The sequence below is a fragment of the Triticum urartu genome, chromosome 6 (genome assembly GCF_003073215.2).
Source record: "Triticum urartu cultivar G1812 chromosome 6, Tu2.1, whole genome shotgun sequence".
Lineage (NCBI taxonomy): Eukaryota > Viridiplantae > Streptophyta > Magnoliopsida > Poales > Poaceae > Triticum > Triticum urartu.
This window is the reverse complement of record NC_053027.1, coordinates 575,180,623-575,190,155: the sequence shown is the minus strand read 5'-3', so window position 1 is coordinate 575,190,155 and position 9,533 is coordinate 575,180,623. Positions and strand designations below refer to the sequence as shown.

At 42.0% G+C, this 9,533-nt stretch overlaps 1 protein-coding gene across 2 annotated transcripts; it reads left to right on the top strand.

The window, feature by feature from the left end:
• The first annotated feature begins 683 nt into the window (after positions 1-683).
• On the top strand, positions 684-7,846 carry LOC125513165 (protein SAWADEE HOMEODOMAIN HOMOLOG 2-like). 2 transcript variants are annotated; one of them, XM_048678197.1, is made up of 8 exons: positions 684-765; positions 873-1,067; positions 1,165-1,264; positions 2,133-2,196; positions 2,358-2,409; positions 4,194-4,322; positions 5,460-5,579; positions 7,363-7,846. In XM_048678197.1, the coding sequence occupies exons 2-8, from the start codon at positions 885-887 to the stop codon at positions 7,645-7,647; spliced, it is 933 nt and encodes a 310-aa protein (XP_048534154.1). In that variant the 5' UTR covers positions 684-765; positions 873-884; the 3' UTR covers positions 7,648-7,846. The 2 variants fall into 2 exon arrangements, with proteins under 2 accessions (XP_048534154.1, XP_048534153.1); XM_048678196.1 differs by lacking the exon at positions 684-765 and having other exon boundaries at positions 772-1,067.
• Positions 7,847-9,533: the final 1,687 nt, after the last annotated feature.

Below are 9,533 nucleotides of genomic sequence, written 5' to 3'. Positions count from 1 at the left end.
TTGGGGTTTTGGATACGAGGGATGCGGCTGTGGAAGCTAGCATATGAGGCGTGACCGGTCGGGCGTGTCCGCGGGCATTTGAGGACCCGAATTAGCTGTCCATGGCTGTAGATGCTATTATAAGACAAATAACCTAACTCAATGAGATGGATGACCTAAGTGCTTATGTCAATGTCCTAGATGACACCACTGCTGATCTCATGTCCTAGGATGACATCATGGCTGATCTCACTATTTTAGACAGGGTTTAATCATACACTAACCATATATCTAGGAATGGTGAAGGGATGGACGTCTATCAGCGAGGTTCACGGAGGAGGGACGGGTCAATTTCTGTCCGTGCATGGCTCACAGTTGGGAACAACGACGGAATTTCGCTGGGGCTGGGCAGTTATGACTGCCCGCGGGCTAGGTGTAGTCACCTGCGACCATGATTTGACCCATTTCGGTAAATCGTAAATCTCAATATGGTGAATCGCTTGCTAGGGACGGGGTAAATCAATGCAAATAAGCTCAGTGCCATAGTACACAACCTGGCACACTGAACCACATACCACATTGGACCCCAAAACACCTAGCACGAACTTGCATGAATTCTGACCGGAACTGGCACCCCTTGTTTTATCCGGGAGAATTAATGGAGTGAATTGCACTATATTAATTGAAAAAGTAGGTTGCGTGTGTGTGAGGAGTGCCAAAAGAGGGTGCGTCGGCCGCGTGATACAGCTTGTACACACTACCGCAGATCGAGCGGCTGGTTGTAACGTAAGCTTCTCCTCCCACCCACCCCTCTCCATCTCCATCTCCATCTCCATCTCCATCTCCTTCTCCATCTGCGGGGAATAATCTTCTCAGTCATCACACCGCGGTAGGGCTGGACAAGTATGACGGGGCAGGCGCCAAGTCTCCTGTTCCGGTTCACCGACACGGAGGTCGCCAAGATGGAGGAGGTCCTCCGTGACCTCAACGCCATGCCCAAGCATCCTGTCATCCAGGGCCTCACCGACGATTTGAACGCCTCCCCGGACCGCTCCGGCGACGGCAAGGTCCCTGTCCAGTACAATCAGGTACTAGGCTTTCCCTCCAAAACCCAAGATCCGCATCCACCCTAGCTATTTCCTTATTCAGATCTATATTATGTGGATTTGTGTTGGGTGGTCGCAGGTGAGGAATTGGTTCCAGAACCAGATGTCCGCGCAGTCCAGGAAGATGATGGTCCCCCCAGTGGCCGAGGAACACCACCCAGTGGCCGGATCTTACTCAGGTGCTGCTTGAATCCCCATCTTAACTTAATAAGCTGTTTATTTCCTTACAATGTAATTAATAACTGCACTGATCTTACAATGTAATAACTGCACTGATCATACAATGTCATAAGCTGTCCACTGGTGGTGCAGAATTTATGCATATCAGTGCTATGCTCCTAATATATGTTGACGCCCATTCGGGAAATTGTACGACACGTGGTTCGTGCGCCATTACTCTTTTGCATGTGAAGCCTGTTGCAATGCTGTCTAGTTAACTTGTTGAAGCCCATTTTGGAAATTACAGGACACGTGGTCCGTGCGCCGTTACTCTTATGCGTGTGAAGCTTATAGTGATGCTATCTCAATAAGTTGTTGACGCATACAGTTAATTTTATGCAGAACTAGGGCAAAAATGACAACCCAGTTTATTTTGATGTGTTTTAGGACTTCATATACAGCCTAGCCTGTACTTTTTTTAGGGCCCTTCAAAACATGTCGTCCCGCTGTCCTAGTCGTTCAAGCTCATTTGGGATATTCCAGGACACGTGATTCATGGGCCCATTACTTTTATTGAGAACCGCAGGCAAAATTTTGAACTCAAGTTAATGTTGTCGGATTCTAGGACTTTACAGCCTAGCTCATAGTTCTTTGTCTTTGTACGTCCATCAACACTTGTCGCCGTGCGGTCTCAGTCATTGAGGTTCATTTCGGCAATTGCAAGACACGTGGTCCGTGTGCCCTTTATTTAATTCATTCAGAAATCTAGGCCACATGGCGCAATTTTAGTATTTGATGTCTTTCAGAAGATTTTAGTTTTGTAACAGACCAAACATATACCATGTATCTTGTTGATTGTGGATTATTGATACTGTCGTTGCCAATCAGGGAATAGTTCTTCGGATGGTGGCCATGTCCAGTTTGAGGCAAATTCAGCAAGAAATGGCGCATGGTATGCAGATATATATATACATATTCCATGCTTTCCTCTTTTGTGGCGTTTGATGTCTGTTTTAATTTTCCACGTGAGTGTGGGTAAGTCTGTATGGGGTAGGAGGGTTACTTGCATGAACCTTTCAGTTTTACATGCTTGACCAATTCTTGTTGTTACAGGTACGATGTTGCTGCCTTTATGTCCCACAGGTTCATTGAAACGAGGGACCCGGTAATGACCATAGAACTTTTTGTTAAATAGGATTGATGTTCGTAAATTCATTTCTGCCATTCTTTGTTCAAGTAGTTTGCTAGAGATGATTTCGTTTCTTCTCTATTTATAGCTGGATGACAGTTGATGTTATAACATTTTGAACACCTGTCTTATCCAACTTTATGGTGTACGAGTCCTATCTAACTTTATGTTATACGAGTCCTGTGTGTTGGCGAAGTATCACTACAAGATAGTACTAATAAGATATTGAACAGTTAAGAAGACATAAAGAATCTTGAGTATTTGCTACTTTAGGCTCATACGGAAAGCTGATACTTGGTGGTATAAAACTTACTTTCACAATCTCTGTGTTTTATCATGTAAAACAAAATATAAATTGAATGTTTCTTTCAATGATTATATAGCTGTGTAGACATGTCAGAGTTTTAGAAAGAAAAAAGTTAGTTCACCCCCTTCAGTTATCATCCTTGAACTGTAGAAATTGAAGCGAATCAAACTACAATGGTGGTTTTCATGACAACTTCGTCATGTACTGAGCGCATTCAGCTGCATGCCACCATGGAACCCCACTCTACCAATCTCATGATCTATAATCAGCATAGGGAAAATAATAGATTTTTTATATGGTGTGAACGTGCAATATAACATACCAAAGTGCCTATTTAGGTTCTTGTACTTGTACATTTCCTTAAGGAAAGAAGTAAGAGAAATAGTACTGCTAGTTTGCTAGACTGCTAGTTTTCAGACAGTAGATTGCGCGATTGCTGTTTTATTTATCCTCTGATATTTTACCCTATATGAAGAAGGGCATTAATTGTTAGAGATATTGCCACATTACTATTTTGTTAATACTATGGGTATATGGTTATTTTCAAAAACATGGTATCACTAACGAGGGTTCCTTGTATTTAATCTTCTACGGGGGGAAATGAAACCCAAAGAAGTGAATGGTGATTTTGTTTTATCAACCTTTTCTTCACAAGGGAAGAAAGGGTTGATACAATGTGCAGCAAAGCCAGCAAAAACATATATAATACAACAAATGTGCAGCAAGCTAGCAACAACATTCGGTACAAATATCATTGCATAAGAGTTTTTTTCAATGAATAACCAGGTGAAATTTTTCAATGGATAGCCAGGCGCAAATTCCAGACCCATACTTATGCGCATTCAAACTGTAAAGCATATGCATCTATGTTGTTTTAATTTCCAAATTAACTAACAACCATTCTCTGTTAATTCCAAATTAACTAACTGATCCATTGACCTCTATGCTTACTACATGTCATCCACACCATGGCGGTACCGGTACTAGCTGCCAAAAGTTTGTTTCTTGATGTGTCTGCCCAAGTTGGATGATTTGCCATAATTCTAGTATTTCTTTCTTCCAATCATCCATGGAGAATCACAACAGCAGTAGTATTATTGTTTTAGACTCTTAGCCTCCACACACACCAAAGGAAGAAGTCACAGCCATAGTACGGAAAGAAGTTTGCATCATGTAGGTCTAGTGTATGTAGCAAGCACGGAAGGCAAACGTGTTTGACGGGCACCAATGGGCTGGTGGGAGTTGCACAAACCATCGAGTACTAAGTGATACATGTGGTTAGAAATGATTTGAGCATTTGTTTTCACAGTCAAGGGTGAAAACTGGACTCCATTACTTTTTGAGAACTACGCAATACCCATGTTCCTCTTGTGTTTAATCACTCTCCACTGCGGGTTCAGTACGTGTGCATTACGTGAACTGTGCTTGCACTTATTTATTTTTTGTGTTTCAGGAAGTACTAGTTCGATTTACTTGGCTTGGACCCGAGGAGGATGAATGGGTTGATGTTTGTAAATGTGTGAGAGTGCGTTCTCTTCAATGTGTTGATGTGCTGCCTGGGGATCTCATTATGTGTTTTAAGGTATCCATCTGAAACAACTTCTCTTCACCTGACTTGGCAAGTTAGCAGCTCACAACTTGATAATTCATGTCTTCCTGAAACATGACAGCTGCTCCATTTTGCTGTTGTTGTGCACTTGAAAATTCTGCTAGTTAACTTATTATTCCACGGTTATTTTCTTACTGTTACTTGTTGGCGTATGATAGAGTAGTGATGGGTATGTCGTTTGGGTTTCACTCAAGTTTCTTGTTGACACTCAAGTTTCCGCAGTTTATATAGGCTCTATTTCTTGTTTGTATATACTTATAAAAGTTATGATTCCAGTTTGCGAGTTCTCAAACTATTGTGATTGACAACACTTATTAAATGGCTTTACTTTAATACTTTAAGAATTGTAAGTTTCAGTACTTTAATAATCTTTAATATGATTACATCAAGCCGGCTCCGGTAGGGGAGCGGCGACAGCGGCGCGTCGGCGGCTCGTTCTGACAGCGGTAGTGGTCGTTCGGTGGTCTCGGAATCTCGATATAATTTTATTATGTTTGAGGTGCTTTGTACTTTCGGTGAACTTTGACAATAGATATGAATCATTTTTTGCAGAAAAAAAAGATTACATAGGACATTTAACTATAACTCTGTGTCTTTCCATATTCTTGGTAATCGTATTACATAGTACATACCTGTGATGCCACTTGGTCCAACCGGCACCATTGATTTGGCTATTTATTAGTCGAGACGCGAATGACCAAAGGACCGTAAAATCAATGCATTTTATTATGTCATACTTCTGAGTACTAAAACTGATTTTCAATCTTAAATTGGGTGTGAATTTATCCAATAAATATTATTATTACTTCATTATTAAATTAAGCACTGAAAGCTTCGTGTTGTTTTTCAAAATGAAGGCTGTAATGTAACCTATCTCTGGCCATTTATAAAGTGGATAAATCAACTTTCATTAAATAAGGTGCATAAATTAGAGCATTGAGAGGAAAAATGCATGACTTTACTACTCTTTCAAGGCAGCATTATATACTCAAACTAGAGTATTGTTGAGGGTCTGAGTAAGGATTTTTGGTCGCTGGGAAAGTTGATTTAGCTGTCTCGTAATGTAGTGTTATCATTTAATCAAGTTGATTTCTGTGCTGAATTGAACAGGAAGGTAAAGAGCAGGCCCGCTATTTTGATGCACATGTTCTTCAAGTTCAAAGGCGCAGGCATGACGTAAGGGGGTGCCGCTGCAGGTTTCTTGTTTGTTATGATCATGATCACTCTGAGGTAATTCTCCTTCTCTCTACACTGTGGAGTGTCCATGCATTTACTCTGGTTCCATTGTTACATCATGGTTAGATGTCAGAATTAATTCAAGCTTGGGTCCTGGAATTATTTATCGGGCTGTTTGCCAGATAATAAATTGGATTTTGGACTTCATCTTGGACTCCATGAAAGTTATTAGCCAACTACAACCGAAGTTCCAAATCAGACCTCCAGCCCTATAATTTATATGTAGTTGGCTGTGGTTTTGTTCTTCATAACATGCCTGGACATCAATAAATGAGTAGCTCGCCACAGTCTTTTCTCTACCCATTAAAATCCATCCCACTTTCTGTAGGAAACCAAACTTACTTCAAAGTATCCATGTCATTTCATTTCCAATCAGCAATTTTTTTGGCGACCAACAAAAGAAATCTGGTTTCTATAAGATTGATTGGGGAAAAAACAGTCCCTCCATTTTTATATACAAGGCCACAAATTCAGATTACAGGTACGAATGTAAAATTTAATGTCTATTTTGCAAGTCGGTTTTTCTTTTCATTTACTAGGATCATTGGGGCATCTACAATGCAAGAGCGCTTAATCAGGTGCTTAGACAATAAAATAAATTAATTATGGAACTTGCGTGGGTGTAGGAGTTTGTTTCCCCAACAGAGGAGCGCCTACTCAAGCGCTAATCTAATTCTTTTTCGTGTGGGAAAAAATGGATAGCGCTTGTTAAAAAAGGTTCGTACGGGAGAAAAAAAGGGAAGCGCCCGATCGCTAGAAAGGCATCGACGCCAGCGAAAATCATTCGATGGAACGGGATTTACCCATAACGGCCAGGACTTGAATCCTGGCTGGCCTAAGCGCCGGGGTTGTACATGCCCTTAATACGCTCTATGCATGCAAGGAAACTGAGTGGATAATGTAGCTGACTGTCATTATGACTGCATGCATGCAAGTATTAAATAGGTTGCTAGTACCAGAAAATATCATTAATTTTTTCTTGATTACTATTGGTGGCCTTGTATACTCTCTTCGTCTAGGTGCATAAGTCACCTTATGAAAACTAAATAATCTCAAAACACTTAGGCACGATACATTAACTCACCTCATTTCTTCTTTCTTGACATAAATAAATGAATCAACCAATAAGAGATGTGGGGCGTCTATGCTTTCGATGACCGGAGACTACCAAACAAGACATGTAATGGTCAGTTCATTACATGCAATGCTATTAATTACCAAATAAATATTACGTTCTCTCGTTTTTCCCTCCGCTTTAGTAGCGGTGCACAACATAAAATGACTTATGCACCTGGACGGAGAGAGTAGATGCAAAATGTATATTCCATAGTGGCCTTATATAAATAAATGAATGGAGGACTATATTTTTTGTGCTAGGCTACTTATCTTACTTCATCCGTCTAGGTGTATAAGTCACCTTACGAAAACCAAATAATCCCAAAACACTTGGACGCGGTACATTAACTTCCACCTCGTTTTTTATTTCTTGACATATCAACCAATAAGAGATGTGGGATGTGCATGCTTTCAATAACTTGAGACTATCAAACACGACATGCAATGGTTAGTTCATTGCATGCAATGCTATTAATTAGCAAATAAACATTAAGTTTTCTTGTTTTCCCCTTCTCCTTGGTTGCGGTGCACAACCTAAGATGACTTATTCACTTCGACGGAGGGAGTACTATGTAGTCAAATAAAAAGGAGTAATGAGTTTAGTTTGTTTTATGATGTTTATACCAAATAATTTATTTTTGCATTTCTTTTCACGTGACAGGAGTTTGTTCCACTGAGCAATGTATGCCGTCGATCAGTGCACCAAAAAGCCCAAAAGCCGCACGAGATGATGGATGTCAACACTGACAAGGTGACGGGGGGCGGGGTTCCCATTCCATCAGATCAAGGAGGTTCGTCTGACAAGCCGGTTGCTCCCTTACTTGACTCGCCTACTAGCACTGGCAGCAATTCAGTGGCAGATGTTGAGGCGGGGGGTATGGAGGCTACCCCAAATGGTGATGGTGCAGATGAAGCACATGGCGACAAGATTGATGTGGGAGCGTAGCTCTTTCACTTCCTTGTGAACTTTAGTCCAAAAGATGTTCGCCTAAGACAATTGAGGAAGGATGTTTGGTTGCCCAGTAACTGTAATGTGCCCATGTTGACTGGATTGATTGTGTCGGATTGGGTATCTATATCTATATAGGTATGTCGTCAGAGAAGATATTGTTGTGCTTCAGTCCAATAAAAGTTTGCCAGTTGTGTCATTCCCTGTAAATAGAATTAGCAAGGGGTAATTTTATCCCGCGGAAGGCCCTCCAAATACAGGATCCGTCTATATATATCTAGGAAGAAGGGACCCATATATAGATCCCCCTTTGTCATCTTCCTCTACCTGTACATCTCACGCTCTCCATTCATCTCCTAAGGGCTGCACCAATTCCTTTCCTTGTTTTCCTTCTTTTTATCTGTTGTCATTCGATCGGTTTGCCACCGGCGGTTGACTCCTCGCATTTCCAAAGCTGATGGTGAAGCTAGTATTGCCCTTGTAATTGGCACCATTGAGGAAGCAGTTTACATTGAGGATATCCTCCAAAACCTGAACTCTATGACATTGCAACATTGCTAGATGAGATGGGCGCTCCTTCATCATGATAATACTCCCTCCATTTACTTATACAAGGCCACTATGAAAAATACACTTTGCATCTATACAAGGCCACCAACACTAATCGAGACAAAAGTGAAAAAAAAATCAGCTTTCAATCCCTTCTTTGCATGCATGTGTTGTATTAATAATCCCACTAAACGAAAAGAAAAACGGGTTTACAGAGCAAGAAATTAAATTTTATCTTGGTATCTGTAATATGAGTTTGTGGCCTTGTATATAGAAATGGAGGGAGTAGCAGCGTAGGAATGTAAGATCCCTTTTTATGAATCAGATTTGTCAGTGTTACAAACAAACACGATTTTGTTTTTGTATAAAGGACAAAAATAATAATTGTAGGCTCGAAAAACTTATTTAGTATAACCGATTTTTTTAGGGAGTATAACCGATTTTCAGTTGCTTTACCATGGCGATCTTCATCACCGTTCCCCACCTAATTTTACAAAAGAAGAGATATAGAGATCCAAACTACAATCGATATCATATGTGCAATTGAGTTTAGGATACCAGAACCAAGTTTTTGCTCGCATCTCGTGGGTTGCTCATGTGACTCACGGGGCTAACGCCGGCGCCGCCCCAACCAACTCCTCTTTTGCTCTCCTCTCAGTCGCCATGGCCGCCGACCTTCAGCCAGGCCACGGTGGCGACAAGGCACCTCCTCCTCTTCCCCCTGCTACCCGGGCGTTCCCCCTCTATCTCACGCAAAGACGAGGCACGGATCTCTATCGCCCAGCCGTGGCCCTGCTTGGTAGCGGCACGACTCTCGGAGCGCATGGGTGTGAGGTAGGCTACTACCACCGTGTCATGTTGGCACACCTACTCGCGGTTGGGCAGCGGTCGTGGAGGGTTTCCTGGCAGCCGCTCGAGGTTGGATCCGCCAGATCCAAGATCCAACAGGCTCCTAATCCGTCTGCTAGCTTCCTTGGGCATGGCCTTCCCATTGTTGCTGGACCTTGTGGCTACTTCTGGGCGCTCATTACCCAGATCTAGGGTTCATTTCCATGCGGGTGCAATGTACAAGCTTTGGGGTGTAGTGAGTGGCGGAGTTGCGCCAGTGCGGCAGAGGGGTCGGACGGTTGCCTGCTTTGCGGTCTGCCACGAGGTGCGTGATGGGTGAAGGTGGATCCTGTTGGTCGCCGGAGTGGCGGCTTCAAACGATGGGAACACCGACACCATTTCGGCAGGTCTTGTGTTCCAATTTTTTTGTCACAAAGATGGCATCTTCTATTCCAATCTTTTAATGTACCTTTAGGTGTTTCGGTGGAAGTACTATAAAAAATCAA